Source organism: Scardinius erythrophthalmus (genome assembly GCF_964197995.2).
Source record: "Scardinius erythrophthalmus genome assembly, chromosome: 1".
Lineage (NCBI taxonomy): Eukaryota > Metazoa > Chordata > Actinopteri > Cypriniformes > Leuciscidae > Scardinius > Scardinius erythrophthalmus.
Window position 1 is genome coordinate 46,374,487 of NC_138221.1, and position 18,090 is coordinate 46,392,576.

At 38.5% G+C, this 18,090-nt stretch overlaps 1 protein-coding gene across 1 annotated transcript; it reads left to right on the forward strand.

Annotated features, from left to right (window-relative positions):
* The first annotated feature begins 1,671 nt into the window (after positions 1-1,671).
* Positions 1,672-18,090, forward strand: ppp1caa (protein phosphatase 1, catalytic subunit, alpha isozyme a). The gene is made up of 7 exons (XM_081372301.1): positions 1,672-2,182; positions 9,689-9,820; positions 10,795-11,025; positions 11,659-11,763; positions 15,943-16,166; positions 16,257-16,391; positions 17,167-18,090. Exons 1-7 carry the CDS (start codon positions 2,128-2,130, stop codon positions 17,278-17,280), a joined length of 996 nt encoding a protein of 331 aa, XP_081228427.1. The 5' UTR covers positions 1,672-2,127; the 3' UTR covers positions 17,281-18,090.

Sequence of the window (18,090 nt, forward strand, 5' to 3'; positions counted from 1 at the left end):
TACAAGATTACTTTCCAAAAGAAGATTTGCACTTTTTCACCAAATAGCATGCCAAACTTTACCTGTCGAGTAGAAACTTCGCGACTGAGGCATCAGTGGGAAGCCCAACCTGTGTTTTCAGCGCACGCCATCGTGTGAAACAATCTCCCAAAAACACTCTGATCTTGTTTCTCTCTTCTGAGGCCTTTCTCTTCTTCTCATACAGTTCGTACAAACTTTTTCTCTTGCGACCCTCAGACATTTTCAAAGGACCCGGTGAAACGGCGAGCTTCAATGAATTGCTTAAACCGTAACTCTAGCTCACCACCACACATAAACACCTGAAAGTGCGCATGCGCAGAAAGCGAAAACTAAGGGACGAGCACGTACGACGGCCTTACGTAAACATATCACCAGAATGATTGACACTTAGGTGGACCAATAGTTTACACTACCCACCCGGAAAAAGAAAATCCTCCGCTATACCTTTAAGTTTCAAATTAGATGGTTATCTAACCTGGAATTAAGGTAGACCTACAGCTGTATTTGCATTTAAGGAGGCATGATGGAAATACCAACCCGATACGAATTTTACAAGGTGGCTCACGACCTCACTCGTACGAATTCGTAGGATTTTTGCTTTGCGAAATGCGGGCAGTGAAATGGAGAAGAGCGCAAGGTCTCGAGGCGCGACTTTTAAAAGTTTAACTTATTTTAATTTGAGTGCCGCGTTTCGCTGCGAAAGACTAGCGCGTGTTTACATTGAAAAATAAGGATGATCCTACAGGATGAGAGCTTATTAATTTCGAAAACGTTGATCTATTCCTAAGTAGGCCTACAAGTTGGATTTCTTTTACTGTCTATGGTGGGAACTATGTATAGGCCATAAGGCCTTATAAACACATCTGGCTTTTATTGTATTCAAACTAATTCTACAATTGTTTTCTATAGAATAGATTAAATATTTCAACAATAATTGCATTAATCCTCACTAAAAATAAAATAAATAAATAAATAAATAAACCAGCTTTTTGTGTGGCTTTTTTAAGCTGTTGTTGTCAGTAAAATGCACAAAATATAGTTTGTGTAAATGGCCACAAAAATATTTGAGCCTTTTTCATCAAAATATAGAGCAGAATCTTCTTTGTCAAACCTGATGGTGTAAAACAGGTGTCCAGGCCAAACACCATAACACATATTAACACAACTTTAAAACGTCATCGCCAGAATGAAAACTAAACTGAAACTGACCCGCCGTGATTTGTTTTATTTTACAGCCATCAAACAGTGCAACTTGCAAACGTGAAACTCTCTCAAGAAAAAGGAGGTGCGGTGTTCCGTGACGTCTAATAGAGGGCGCTAGTGTGTTAGAAAATGATCCAGAAACATGAGATAACCTGTCATTAAACAATTTTAATCACAGCGTGAGCGCCTCGATATAATAATGTGGCCTTAAACTATTATTTATCATAAAGCATATAGTCCCTAAACCTATAGTGCATTATAAGTGCCAGGAATTTCATTTCATAGCACATGAACATCCCCTCACACCCGCTCTCTCCTTTTTCACCTCATTGACGTCATTACTTTACAACTCGGGGTGGACCTCTGGAGATGAGATGTGAGTGAACATTAGCCAATGAATGACCACACCCTCAGTTCAAATGTGAGATGTAAGCCAATCATCTCCTTGCATTTACAGGCGGAGGCGGGCCCTATCAGTCTCCGTTGATTTCGCTCTTCATCAACACGGTCTTTTTTTAAAGTTCCGTAGACGATGAGAGAAGGGGGGTTGTGAGGATACGGAGAATAGGGACAGTTTGAATATTTTAGATGTTCACGGGACATAAAAAAAATCAAAAGAAGAGGTGAAGGAGTATATCTGGGTGTTTTTTTGTACCACATTAACCATTTCCTGGTGTTTAAATACGGGTAGGCAATAGCTAGCGCCATCAAGCTAACGGCGTTAGCAGTTAGCTATCAACCAAACGACAAAGGAAATATAGCCAGTAAATTCACATTTCCATAACGATATCTTTTATACGCTTTGCTTTTTCGAATTGGGGCCTTATTTTTTGACCAACCACCAAGATAACAGAAAACGGAAGACTCGACCTGTTTGAATAAACCCTACAGAAATCCACTAAAATGGCGGAGCCGGACAAATTAAACATAGACTCCATAATACAGCGTCTCCTGGAAGGTGAGAAGAAATTCAAATATCTTTTAAAAATTAACTGTTTCTCCGAAATGAAACGTGTAAAACCATCAAATACTTGTGCATTTGAGTTTGTATTGCATGTATGTCGTATATTATAGAATAGTAGTTACTGTTAATGATATTTTGTGCTCTGAAAAAGCCGGGGGAAGTGGAGCGAATTAGCAGTTACTAGCCAACAACAATCAGTCTAACGTTACACTAATTTACTAAAAGCTGCCTGCGATTTTACAGTCGGCCACATATCTGTCATAATAAAGAACATATATAGATGACAAGTGTATGCTCTTTTTTTTCATAATCTCATAAAGTTAAGGTTATGAGTTGAAAATCGGCCAATGTTTCATTCAATGACTACTGGTGTTCCAGTTTTTCCAAGTGCTTTTCATTTCTAACTTATCTGTGTCCAGTTGTTTATCTTCAGTTTCAGCAGGGGAAGTCCTGTGTCTAATTAAAACCTGCAGCAATAGGATTACTTTAACTAATGAGGATGTAGTTAGTAGAAGTGTATTACCAAGTGATCTTCACAATAGAGGCCTTCACAACACGGCATACGTCGTTGAAAACGTGATCACTTTCTTTTTTGCTTAGGAGATTCTACATTTAAGCTGTTTTATTATCTGAAGATAACATTTCTGTACACCAATTTTTAGTTGTATGCATTTACGCTGATTGTAAATACTTTAGCCCTTCCACAGAGTTTAATTCTTTTGGAAGCCCAATGTTGTTCAAGGGTCCTTTTTTTTTTTGTAGTGTTGTTTTACAATTTGATGTTCATTTCTACAAAGTTGAAATATTTCAGAAAATACTTGGTTGTGTTTAATGGTTGAGGTTTCAAGTAAGGATCTGCTGGGTAGTAGGAACAGAATTTGTTCATCGTCTCTTTAGCTGCACCAGAAATGTCTTTTGTATGTAATGCTTACTGATGCCTACTGAGGTACATTGCGAACGATAGCACAGATGGGCTTAATAAACCTAAGCAAGGAGTTTATTAAATATCTGACTTGCATCAAGCATGTGTGTTGCAAAATGAGAGTGCTTCAGGCCGTTTTGTAAACTATGAACCATCTTTCCAGCCGTTTCCGTAGCAAAGGAAGTTAAGTGAGGTTGTAAACTGGCCCACACAGCACCTGAGCCCCTAGAACTCCATAGAGACCTCTTTAGATTCTGCGGAATTCATCATTCTAAAAATTCATGCAAATCTCCGCCCATATTCATTTATTAAATATTTTTGGCTTGTTTCATTGTGCTTTCAGCTCTGTTTAACAAATTTTGCCATATTTGAATTACGTATTAAAGTTGCATGTATATTTGCAGATTCTGTGCGGGCCTCTTCAAGTTTAGACATCACAGTTACTGATGGTGCTGCGTCGTTTGGTCTGCCTTTGCAAGAGTGATTGAACCGTTTTGATTTTATTTATTTGGCATGAAATTGAATGTCTCTTTAGTATTTTTCATATGTAATAAAAGAAAAAGACACACACACACACAGTCACACAAAGAAAACATTTTCCACGTACATCGTACCTTTTACCTATTGGCTTTGGGTTCTGTTGGCAGCACGGTTGTGTAAACCTTGTTTTTTTTCTGCAAATCGCAGTTTAAAAAAAATAAACAAGCCTGATAATAGTTGTATATAAATCTCCTTATGTAATCCTGCTGTCCTATTTTCCCTCAAAGCTTGATGCCTTCATCCGAAGTCCTGATTCTCCTGAGTATATTTTTTATGGCTGCTCTGCAGATTACACAGATATCGCTATTTTATAGAGACTGAGTTATGTTTTCCTGTTCTCAACTTTTATTTATAAAGCACTTTCAAAACCATTAGAATGGACAGCACTTTGGTCCATAAGTAGTAAATAACTCTAAAATACATAGAATTTTTTTTACTGTTTTTTTAGGGGTGTAACGATATTTAAACCGAACCGAAAAACCGCGATAGACCACCCACGATACGTATCGCGACGCCTCGCCCCCTGCTGACCCGGCCCAGCCCTGGCTCAATGGACCTCATGTCTGATGTGTACACAACGAATACCTAACCACCATTAATACCATATAATAGCAAGCTTTGTGTTTTGTTACTTTCGATAATAAGCAAGGTGTAATCTTTTAAATTCTGTCTATTCGATAACGAAATACAAACAATAAATGTCGTTTCGGTGCTCTTTGATGTGGCGTTTCAGATCACTGTACTAGGCTCCTCATTTAAAACGGCAGCGAGCGCGAGTAAACGCCATTCTCTTCCTCAGTTACAGAATAAACATGAATGGACACCTGAAGGTATGTTGAAAGATACAGTATACTTACTGAAATGCATCATAACTCTGTAATTGATCAATCAGTGTTTCAGCAGCGGAAAGATGTCAATAAAACAGCTTAGTTTGTCACATAGCATTATATTTACCTCAGGCAAGTCATTCAGTGTCCACAGCTTGTTGGTTCCTAAATGAACTCTCGCACTATATTAGCCTATATATTATATTTTACTTAACCTGTTAATGATATCTTGCTTATTTAATGTATGTTTAAAATATCTGTCATGAAAATGACAGCAACCGTGTTGCCTACTTTTTTATATTTCAGTAACAAATTAGAGTAAAAACAGAAGTTAATGCAAAAACTGCCTTATGTGCAGTTTACATGTTTTCATATAATGTGTTGAGTGTTGATTATATGTAAAAATAAATAGCATCTGAATTTAGGTTAAAAGTCTAGGCTCTGTTGTTAACCTTTAATGTTATCATTTAATGTGCAGGCTCCCTTTATAGTTTACTGCATTAGAAGATCTTTTTATCCTTGCAAAATGTTTAATTGTAATTGAATTATTTTAAAGACAGAGATACAATCAGAGATACCTTTCTACACCCCCCCACCCCACCGAACCGAACTGAGACGTCAAAACCGCGGGACATACCGAACCGTCAGTTTTATGTATCGTTACACCGCTACTGTTTTTATGCTGCTCTCTATATGATATGCTGTTCTCTGGACCAAAGTTGTTGCTGTCAGTGATTTTGAGGGTCGGGAAAAAAGCACATTGCTCTGACATGCAGATATGGTCAGACTCTGTGTGCAGGCAGGTTGTGCTCGACAATACACGCGTATAATACAGTGAACGTATCAGAGTGTCCTATTTACCATAGTTTTCTTGTGTACTTGGGTTACTATGCTTGTAGGTTGGAAATAATTACAAGTTACATAACTTAATCCTCCCTTTTAATGAACCCAGCGGTGCGTCTTTTGACAGGCAGTACCTTTTTTTTTCTTTTTTTTTAAAATCCGGATCCTAAGACTGGAATGTTCAGTGATTCCAGCTTTTAAGTCTTGATCCTTTTGGTTCATGCTGCTCTAAACTGCAGCGCTGTTGTGCCCAAACACCCAAAGCCTCATGGCCAACGAACGGAAAATCAATTGTACTGATTACAGGTGACATGAAGGAAACTTTTGCACGTAGACTGTTGCTTTTGGTTGTTTTATGCTGGTTGCTGTGTTTTCCCAGCATCTGCTAACATTTGTCATTCTGTTGAGGTGTCACATAAATAAGTTGTTTTCTTCTCCTCAGATTGTCCCTCTATCTCATTGCCTTCATTGGATTAAGTGTAGAGGGTATCACCTCTGAGAACTTGCAGATTCCGGGGGAAAACACATGGATGTCCGTGTGATGACCGTCTTCATTACGATTAAGCACTTGACTGTTATTTGTATGTATTTACCCATCGCATGACACGGCTAGATGCAAACTTGTAGTTAAATTTGATTGCCTTTGTTGTTATCTGTGATTTTAAAGAACTTAACACACCTACGAGCTACCGTTCAAGTGGTTTATTTGATTATCAACCAAGTACACCCCCTATTTGGTGGGTGATTGAACTGTTCTCTGCACTACTGTTTTTCTACTTATTTATGGAATTTAGCACACCTAACTTAGAACACCTGTGGTTATTGTTTGAGTGGTTTATTTGTTTGTTTGTCGTATAGGTCCACCCCCAACCTTGTGTTGGGTCTAAGCTCTGTGATGCTTATTGGCCCCGTGACTAACTTTAGAGCAAGTGCTGTTAGGGCATTAGCCGGCCTTAATCTGGGTTTAAAGTGACGAGCGGCAAGATCCTATTTATACCCACTTTTCACTGGCTGAGCTGACAGGCTTCCGGTCACCGTCCTGGCCCTCAGATCACTCAAGTGCTGAAACCTTAAAGGCCTCCTCTTTCGAGACCCCTCCTAACTGTTATACCACACCATTCAATGGTGCATGTTTGGTGCACATCATCTGATTTGTTTGCTCAAAAGTCCTCTATTAAAATGAAACCAAGGTAGTTAGCGTCAGTTATCAGTAACAAAAAAAGTGAAGTGCTTGTTCCCTAATATGAAAGTCAAATTCAGTGTATTATCTCTCCTTTGTTGTGCAGGGGAGAAAGTGAAATGTAACTTCCCAGGTAACTTTGATGCAAACACCCGCTGTTCGTGACAAAGTAGTAGCAACCATACAATATGAATTATCAAAATGTACAAACAATAAACCCAAGGGAAGGTGAATCTAGATCTTGTGCAAATAAATGGTACACAATGTCAAACACACTAGTTAGTTTAGTACCAAATCAATATTAAAATAAAGTAAACGTAACAATAGATTTTCAATTCTTATAATGCATACAATCTTTCTGCAGTATTGTGGCGCCAGTATTGTTCCATTACCAGTACCAGCTCAACTTGCCTCGGCTCGCTTTTCGCTCCATTTTCCATTGCAGATAGTACCTCCACAATAGTACCTGGTCGTCATAGCGACGCCGCAGGAAACTGCCGTGACAATCTTCTACGCTACACACACACCCACTACCCACACACACAGGACAATGGAGGAAATCGAGTGTATGCTGTTTTTGGATGTTTTTGTTTTTGCTGTTTTTTTTTATTCAGGATACTCTGTCTGGCGCGTGCAATGATGATGCAATGAATAGTGACGATTCTCTCTGACCAATCAGCAGTCTGCCGTGTTTTCATGTCACATTTTAGTATCGCCTCAGCTCGCCCAAAACCTCGCCGGAGGTGATACGAAAAAAAGTGTCTGGAAGAAGGTACAGGTACAACTTACAAGGCTGATTTATACTTCTGCGTCGGACCTACGCCGGAGCCTCTACGCTGTAGGCAACGCGTTGGTTTTTTTCATTTATACTTCTGCGTCGTTGTCCGCGTTGACGTGCGCAGAGGGAGCATGTGAAACCCGAGGGAGCGGTCCTAGCAGACCAATCACAGCGCTTGTGTCCGCGTAGAGTTGACACGTTTTTGGAGAGGTGCACGTCAGGGTACACGCGCTACACAGCCTACAACGTAGCTACGGCGTAATTTCGACGCAGAAGTATAAATTGGGCTTTACACAGTGGAAAACCAAACAAAGGCGAGGCGAGCTGGTACTGTGTAGTGGAAAAGCGCCATTATTAGAAGCATCGTATAGAGACTGAGTTCAGTGTCAGTGCATGCATATTTGAAGAATCCTTAAAAAAAAAAGCTACATTAAGTAGTTAGAAACCTTTTATGATTAAAAAATTTTTTTCGTCTCATGCTCACCAAGGCTGCATTTATTTGATAAAAAATATTGCGAAACATATACATATATTTATTATATATTATAATTTTTTTTTTTTTTTACATGTAATTTTATTTATTTATTTTTTTGTCAGAGCTGAGCTGAATTTTAGCGGCCATTCATTACTCCAGCCTTCAGTGTCACAAATATGCTGATTCGGTGCTCAAGAGCAATTATTATGGTGTTAATGTTAAACTTGTGCTGCTTATTTTTTTTATTTTTTTGCAAACTGAATTTTCTTCAGGATTCTTTGATTAATGGAAAGTTCAAAAGAACAGTTTATTTGAAATGTGAGTCTTTTATAATGTCTTTTCTGCATAAAATTAACTTCTTTAAAGAAAAAAAACTTTTGAATAGTAGTGTACAGTACATGCTTGAATGGCATCTACTTGGTCAAAATGGTGATGTATCATAGTGATTGATGTAATTTAAGTTTAAATTTCAAATTGAAGTTATATCATTAGGTTAAAAATTAAGTAATTGTTGCTTTGGTATGTAGATTGATATTGAGAATTGTAAAATTACAGTGGTATGCTCTGACATTTTAGTAATGTGAGACTGCATGGCATGCAGGAATTTTTCACTTTACACTGTGAAGTGTTCTGTGGGTGTCTTTTAAACAGCTGCACGGATATGTATTCAATGTGGGTGAACATTCAGTCATCCAGCTGTTTTTCTCTGTGGACTGTCACGTTGAATGAGACATCTTCTGTAGAGATGGGTGGATGCAAAGAAACATTTTGTCATGCACTGTAAAATTGTTTTGGCAGTAACATTGTTCAGTTTGTATGATGTGGGCATTGTGATTTCATAACATTTCAGCACTGACTATTTGTGTCCTTGGTTAATTTGTGTAAAGCAGCATTCTTTAAACATTTATTTAGAGGTGTAGCCTGGTTGGACTGATTTTGTGATTGTGCACAAATAAGCCATCTTCCAAATCCTTGCATAACTGCCCGATTATGTGAGTCACCGGGATACGCTCCGTGTATGCTACAATATTTCTTGCCTGAAGGAAGCCATGTGAAATGTATATTTACAAGCCAACAATGGCTTGACTACAACTGCAGGGATGTTTATTTTTACGTTCTGAACATCCCATGCACGGATGCATTTCAGATTTTTGCCCATTGTGACCTCGGAGATGGCCGCTTCAGCCCTGTCCAAATAGGTGGCAATATTTTTTTCCATTGCAGGTGCATCATATGTGCTTTCTTTCATCTGCTGCTGCCAGCTAAACTCTCGAACAGCGCGGCATGCTGCCAGTCTAAAAGGGCATGTTTGAATAATACCACAGGTCTGCGTTGTGTGAGATGACAGTCTGTTTAGACCCTGCAAGCCTTCCGTCACAGCAGGCCAGCAAATCTCTTTGGGTTTTTTTTGTGTGTGTGTGTGTGTGTGGGGGGGGGGGGGGGGGGTCTGTTGACCCATGTTTTTTTTTTTTTGTGTGTGTGTGTGAATATTTAAATATATCTGCAATTTTAAATCAATCTTAAATTGCACATGATCTTTAACACTGAGCAGCTGTGTCTCGGAAAATAAATATCTTTACCACGCATTGTGGTTTATAAAAGCCATATGTGCGGTTGTGCTAGTGTGGACTAAGTGAAACGCTAAGGACTGCTTTAACAAACCTGATAAATTCTGTAAATGCCTTTGCTGGGTCTTGCACAGTTGGGGTTCCTGTTTCAGCAGAGACACATGATCTAGTGTTTGAGTGCACTGACGTCTGTGTGTCACTTTTCTGTACATCCCATCACTTCAGAGAGCCTCTCATCCTCTAGCTCTTCCTAGTTTTTAAAAGCACTTATTTTCTGATAACTGGGTCTAATCTGGCACATTTGCTTTTTGTTTGTTTTGGCCTGATTCCTACTATTCTCATTTTGTCTCTTTTGTGCTTTTTCCAGTTAAAGGCTCCAGGCCAGGCAAGAACGTACAGCTGACAGAGAGTGAAATCCGTGGCCTCTGTCTCAAATCCCGAGAAATTTTCCTCAGCCAGCCTATCCTGCTGGAGCTGGAAGCACCGCTCAAGATCTGTGGTATGTTTGTCCTAGTGGGTTCCCACGATCATGGAAAACCTTAAAGGGGTCATATGACGGTTCTAAAAAGAGCATTATTCTGTGTATTTGGTTTAATGCAATGCGTTTACGCGGTTTTAGGTTTAAAAAAAGTCATTATGTTACACATACCTTTCATTTACTATTGCTCCTCTATGCCCCGCCTTTTTGAAACGAGTAGATTTTTACAAAGCTCATCGTTCTGAAAAACGCAGTGTGCTCTGATTGGCCCAAATACCTCAAGCGAGTGATGGAAAGTCACGCCCCTTACCATATTTGGAACATCAGCTCCCATTGCAATAACGACAGGTGATAATGTCAGTACCTTATCAATTCGAGCACGAAACTGATCCGGAAAATGCAGATGACCAAGCTGATCGATCAACTTTGCCAGCGCAAGTGGACCAGAACATATCAAATTGGTATGGTTTATTTCATTGGGGACATAATTGTTGTTTATAATGACTTATATACTGTCTTTTTACACGCCGCGCTACAGGGGAGAGAACATTATGTAAACATAAAACCATGTCTGCATTTGTGATCGTAGAAATGACAAACAAGCGCTACCCTATACTGCTCAAAACTCAAAATAATTTATCCATATTAAAAAATACTTACTGTGCTGTGTCTGTGAGTCAGAAGTGCCAGACTGTACTTGCAAAGATGGAATTGCCCCACTTTTTAGAATCAGCCTTTGTGCACAGCCGGCCTTGTACTCTCCCAGGTTCTGGAAACAGTCTGTTGTAGATTTGGCTGAGCCTTAACTTTTACAGAGTATCTCTGCAGATCTTATACATGCACAAATAGCTACATAACACACTGAAGAAAAAGGAAAACAAGAAATTGCATCATATGACCCCTTTAAAGGAATTCAGATCTAAATTAGTAGACATTATTAAATTAATTAAATTATTATACTGAACATAATTATTTTTTTTCTGTTGCATGTGCAGGTGATGTTCATGGCCAGTACTATGACCTTCTTCGTCTCTTTGAGTATGGGGGCTTTCCTCCTGAAAGCAACTACTTGTTCCTGGGGGACTATGTGGATAGAGGGAAACAGTCTCTAGAGACCATTTGCCTCCTGTTGGCCTACAAAGTCAAATATCCTGAAAACTTCTTCCTTCTGCGTGGCAACCACGAGTGCGCCTCTATCAACCGTATATATGGCTTCTATGATGAGTGTAGGTATCAGTATAAATTCTGAATTTGATCTCTTACAACTAGGGCTGGGCAATTTGACAATATTATCGTATATCGACGATGTCTTGCAAGTGTCTCTGTTGATTATAACAGTCAGTTATTAGACGATCATCGACAATATACGATAGACATATATAATTCACATAGCCGCATAGTTACCATACACACATTTATTCACATGCAATAGCATGAATTAAATATTTTCTATAGGCTAGCAGTTAGTAGGGTTAGGAATAGAAAATCGATTCCAGTTCTTGATATTATTTAGGTGCAAGACGTACCAAAGAGAACACTTCTGAATGCGTGCTGTTTTCTTGCTGCGCAAAGCCCAGCTCTCATATAGTGCATGGACAAATATACACACACACACACAATTATGTCCAAATATGCCCGTAAACGCAGTCAGTTTTGTCTTAAGTGAACTTAAACGGTCTGCCTATAGGATAGACAATATAATTGGATATTGCGGTATTTTTTTAAGGCGATTATAGACAAAATATATTTTACATATCGCCCAGCCCTACTTACATCTTCATAAATGCCCATGATGCCTTTCCCATGTACACATTTCATGATTTTGAATGCTCATAAGCTATTTTTTTCTATCCTCTAAGGTAAGCGACGGTATAACATTAAGCTGTGGAAGACCTTCACAGACTGTTTCAATTGTTTACCTGTGGCTGCCATTGTAGACGAGAAGATCTTCTGTTGCCATGGAGGTGAGTGCAGGCAGAGGTCTTCTGTCCCCATGGCAATTTTAATGTTCTGCCATAACTCCTGTATTGACTTTGCAATTTCCCTGGATAAGTTAAATATCGCTGTTTATAGCCATATGACTGGGAGACCATAAAGTTTGGTTCATTTGATTGGCACGAAATCTCAACGACACACCAGGGGTCTAACTAGAGTCCTCATAAAAAGACAGTTTTGTGTACACTTCATTTAAGCTAGTGTGGTTTTGCAAATGATGTGGCAGTAATCTGCTCTGGAAATGAACCGTAATTGATTAGTGTTTTTTCTTTTTCTGATTGTCATCATATCCTCAAAATATCTGCTGTGCTTAGCAATGAAATGCAGTAAATATGAACTGTTTTAAACCTAAAGATCCAGATGGAGTGCTCATATAAAGATGTTAAGGTATATATTTTTATTTTTGCTTTAAGCAGCTTAAAATGAAGGGGTTCACTAAAACTATTGATTGATTGACATGAATGCATACATGGGAGAAACGGCACAAACAACCAGCATTTCCTGCACTACTAATCTACCACCACAGTAAAAAAAAAAAATTATTACTGTTTTTGTGAGCGTGCCGTGCAGTCTGAATTTTATTTTTTTTAGTATTCTTTACTGACTGAGCTCAAAACAATACAGGAAATGTGGCGTGACTAGTGTAGTCTGATTCACAAAAAAAAAGCTGGTTCTTTAAATTATTCTCATAAAGACTTTGAGTTTTTGGTCTGATTCCCCTAGTGAAAAATAAATATACTAAAATGTATTTGAAATACTTTTATTTTATGCTAAGTATTCTGCAAATACATTTACATATTTATGTACTTAATATAAATGCCCTACAATTGTACTGTTGATATACTAAATTGTTATACTTACTCTATACTTAAATTGGAACTAGGGCTGGGCGATAAAACGATAACGATATGTATCGCGATAGACACGTAATCAATATCAATAAAAAATGCGTTCGATAAAACGTTCGATAATTATTTTTTTTTTTTTCGTCGGAAGAAACCAGCAAGCAGGTTTGATTGCATGAACAAAGGCACTCACTCTCTAGTAACTAGATAAAACAGGAAAAGTCAGCTCGCCTGACTTGAAGTCTGACCGTAGTCAGACCAATGTCGTCTGCAGATTATGCAAGACAGTCGTCAGTTTCTCTGTTATTCGCGTGCTGATGCGCTGTTCTAGCATGTGCGTTTCTCAGCGTGTACATGTGAAGCTCACATGCACTAAAAGCCTGTCTACCAGCGCCTGAATACTAAGTAATCTTTCGAGTCTTATTTTGCTCATACTGTTATATACACACAAGGTTTACATAAACTAGTCGGATATGTCTAAAGTGAAAGCAAACTTGAGAAAATTGAGAGAAAATCTGCATGTCAAATGCGTGTATAATAGACGCGTCGCGCGCAGTTCTTAAAGAGACAGTAGTAATAGTAAACACATTGCCGCTTGTCCCTAAAGGGATAGTTCACCCAAAAAATAAAAATTATCTCATTATTTACGCACTCTACTGTTGTTCCAAACCTGTATTAATTGCCTTCTAATATTTTCTAATATTAATATTTTGAAGAATGTGGGTATCCAAACAGTAGCTGGTCCCCATTGACTTCCATAGGAGAAAAATATACTATGGAAGTCACTGGGGTACATCAACTGTTGGTCATTCTTCCAAATAACTTTTATTTTCAACAGAAGAAAGAAACTTATTCGAGTTTAAAACAACGTGAGAGAGTAAATTATGAAAATTAGAATTTTTAGGAGAACTATCCCTTTAATGTTAATAAAACAACAAAATGTAAAGAGAAAATCACTCACTGCTCTTGACTAATAACTTTATTAATAGCTTTAATAAGTATCAATGTATAATTTATAGAAAATAGAAAGAAATAAATTTATAGAAAGAAGTTGTAATATTATATTTTTGCCATATCGCCCACCCCTTTATAAAGCATTTATTACGTATTCTTTAATTTTGCACCTTAATGTTAAGAGATAATTGTTAAGTGTTCATTGTGATTTTAGACTTTTGAGTTTTCCATGGTCGTGTTGACATTTCTGCCTTTATAACTGATGGGATTATAATCAGAGGTAGGTTAAGTTTAAAATAAAAAATCTTTAAATGTAATATATTTGTCTCCTGAACTGGTCCTTATTTTAAATATGTTATAAAAAAATTCAATAATTATCGATATCGGCCGATATAAAACACTTATATCGTGATACAGTTTTCAGCCATATCGCCCAGCCCTAATTGGAACAACACATTTTGTTCTTAATGCACTTTAGTTATGTGGAAATAGTGCTGAAGTTCAACTAAAGATATACTTAAAGCGGCAGTCCGTAACTTTTTTGGGTTAAAAATTATCCAAAATTTGCATCATGGGGCACACTAGGCAATAGGCAACCTAATAAAGCACATAACCAGCCAGTGTTCAAAACTATCTGCTTTCCTTAGCTCGATTCAAAACAGTAAGCTTGTAATAATGTTTTTAATCCAGTGGTACTGGTGGATTTCCACAGGAAATTTGAGCATGTCTTTGCGTCATTACGTTACATCTGTACACATAAAGGTGTCTCGGCTAGTAGGCTATATTGCGCGTGAGGATGTTGAAGATGGAGATTTATAGCCTTTTCTCACAGCACTTGATATATAATTAAACTTATAAATTTGATGGCGGATCCAGAAAGGTTCAAACGACAAAAACCAGTGACAACTGGAGATTCACCCGTTGTAAAATGCAAAAGACTTTGGACATCAGAGTGGCTACAGGAAAAAAAAAAAAGAGTAAAGTTGATAATTCAACGAATTACTGCAGTTGCAGATTGCAAACAGAGATGGCGACAAAGAGGAAAAACTGCGGACTGCAGCTTTAAGTATATTTGTGCTATAGTAGAACTATTGCAAGTATACTTTAAAGCAGGTTTCTCAAACTCGGTCCTGGAGGGCTGTCCTGCACTGTTTAGCTGCCCTAACAGCTCACAGCTAGGTGTGTTTGATCAGGGTTGGAGCTAAACTGTGCAGGACAGTGGCCCTCCAGGACCGAGTTTGAGAAACCCTGCTTTAAAGGGTTCATCGGATGCAAAATTTACTTTTATATGTTGTTTACATATAAATGTGTCTCTGCAGTGTGTGGACACAACCACCATACAATGAAAAAAAAAATCCATTCACTCCTTTTTTGTTTTATCAAAAAGCCTAAACGCTCTCAATAATCAAGCCGTGACGGACTGTCCCGTATTAGCATATTTCCGCCCTCAGCCATTTGTATACTGTCCGCCAAGACAGCACTTTACGTGTCTTGTGCGACAACCCCCATGTAAGAGAGGGGGTGGGGTGAGCAGTTTCTCATTATCATTTAAAGAGGCATGCACCGAAACGGGTCACTGTGAACAGAGCTGTTTTTGAGGAGGTAAAAAGGGTGTTGGTTTACACAACCATTGAGGAATTTTAACCAAAGTATGTTACAAACTTTACATGAAGACCCTAAAGAATCATACCAACTTGTGGAAAATGGGTGTCCGATACATATTATACTGATATTATACAGAGATCATACTATCCTTACTAATAGTGATATTAAACCGATTTTAAGGCTTAATATCAAGAAATGTGCATTGTGCAATAAAGTGCTCCAAATAAAGTTGATTATATTTATATCAGTAAGTCTTAAGCGATATGTCAGTAAATATATTAATGGATTTGTAGTATACTTAGTATGAAATAAAAAAAATTTAAATGCATTTTGGTGTAGGTTTTTTTTTCATTAGGGTCCTTTAATGATTGAGTTCACTGAATCCTGAATCATGGTTACTGAATTAACATTTCACTTATTGAATTGTAATCCTTTACTTTTTGTCATGTCTTCTATTGAAAGTAAGAAATATTAATGGTGTTTTTTAACTATTTGTCCTAAATGTTTCTAAAATTATATTTAATTTTTTGTTATAAAACATTTTAAAACTTAGAAGCTTTTTATAGTAGACCTGTTAAGACATTCTCTCATTTAAATTCGAATCACCAATCTGTATTGAAGGATTCTGACATGATTTCTTCATCTTGCTTGTAAAGCTGTTTAGAAATGTCTTGTTTTGCGCAAAAGAAAAAGTTGCTCCCTAAAAATGCACTGTGAAATATAATGAATTGTTTTCTGCTCCAGGCCTCTCTCCAGACCTGCAGTCAATGGAGCAGGTGCGGCGCGTCATGCGGCCCACGGATGTGCCTGACCAGGGGCTGCTGTGTGACCTGCTTTGGGCCGACCCAGACAAAGACGTGCTAGGTTGGGGAGAGAATGACCGTGGTGTGTCCTTCACCTTCGGTGCAGACGTGGTGGCCAAATTTCTTCACAAACATGACATGGACCTAATATGCAGGGCACATCAGGTTAGTATATGTTCTGCTGTTGTAGGAATGCTTTAACAAAGCCTTGTAACATTAATAGACTACAAAATGTGACGTTATCATCTTGTGCAGGTGGTGGAGGATGGTTATGAGTTTTTTGCGAAGAGACAGTTAGTCACCCTGTTCTCTGCTCCCAACTACTGTGGCGAGTTTGATAACGCCGGGGCCATGATGAGTGTGGATGAGACACTCATGTGTTCCTTCCAGGTAAGAGATGAGCTGTCATTTTTTTCCCTGTCTTTTGCCTATACCTGATTACAAGGCATTCCAGTTTCTCTGCAAATACATAAAGTATAATTTGACGGTCTGGCCAACTTCCTCTGTAGTTTTGCATTAGGTCATCTCCAGAACATTTGTTCTCTGCGTTTACAGTGATTCTATTGTTCTGTTCTAAAACCTAGTGCACTGCCGACAGATGCTTTTTAAGGCATCATGGGCACGCTCTCAGCATAAAGACAAAAAAAACTAGGCAACCTAATTATACTACCATCTAAGATTGCTCATTCTAAATGTGCAGTCACATTAGCAAAATGGTGGGGAAACAAGGCACATTTGTCTGTCATTATTGTAGTGATTTTTAATCAAGTTAATTTATTTGTGTAATTTGGGGGGGGGGGGGGAATGGGCCTTAAATATCATCTTCCAGTTTCTATTTCAATTAAAAAAAAGTTTTTGCTATGAAAATAGCTAAAGAAGCTGGCATAGTTAAAAATCAGTAGTTTTGTATTGCTAATGTCAAACTGCATTCAAATCAATTGTTAGTCAAGTCTCTCACGCAGAGGGACTACCTATGTAGAAGGTTTTGAATTAGTTGTGAGGTTCCATGGTGGTTAGGATGGTCCCTATGTAGGTAGCTCGCTAGATTTTGAAACGGAGCTTATATGCACCAAAGCGCTCTCTCTGTGGGAGGACGTGGCTATATTTGGAAGTCTGTGAGCTGTCGTGCGCCGTTGCTCACTCTCGTCCTCTGTCTTTTTCTCAGATCCTTAAGCCAGCTGATAAGAAGCTGTACTACGGAGGAGGAGGTGGAATGGGCTCAGGACGTCCAGTCACCCCACCGCGAAATTCAGCCAAGGGTGGAAAAGCCAAGAAATAACACCCGCTGGATGATCCCTCCACCCCCAACGTCGTCTCTCCTGAAAATTCCCTGTTCTCTCCCTACTCTTTCTCTACCTCCCTTCTTTCTTTCCATCTCCAAATGGCTATAAAGCAAAACAGTACCCAGGGTTGAAGTCCTTTTCTCTCTCTCTTTCTTTTTTAAATTTTTTTTTTTCTTTTCTTCATGTAACTACAAATGTGTGTTATATATATATATATGAGACTGCGTGTGTGAGCATTGGTTATGTTTGTTAGGCTCTTTGTGTTTGTCTTTCCACCCATCCTTCCCTTCCCCTCCACCGCTCATTGCCCTCATCTCTCCACCTGTCTCTGTCAGGGAGCCTCTGACGAAGTCTACATTTGAACTCCCAGCCAGGCTCTGGGAAAGATTGAGACACAGAGGGGTCAAAGGGGGCCGGTCGAGAGGTGCGGGTGAAGTCCCCCTCACTGTTTATGTCCTGACACCCCTCCTGCATTGTTTTAAACACAGAACTTGCACATCCTGCATTAGTTAAAGAGCCAGTCTGAGTGAAATGTGATAAATGTATACACACACGCAGGGAGAATGGATGTGCAGAGAAAGCGTGAGGTAGAGAGAGACTGTCACAGGTGCATAATTTCCATTTAGAGATCCAGTGATTTAAAACAATCAATCATGTTGGAACTTTTTACTTATTTTTTTTCCTTTTCTTTTTTTTTTGTAGTTGGATCACAACAAAAGCTTTGAAATTCTTTGCTTACTATGTGTGTTTTTTTAGTGTCTTTTTTGAAAGACAATTATCAATAAAGAGAACTTTATTTAAACATC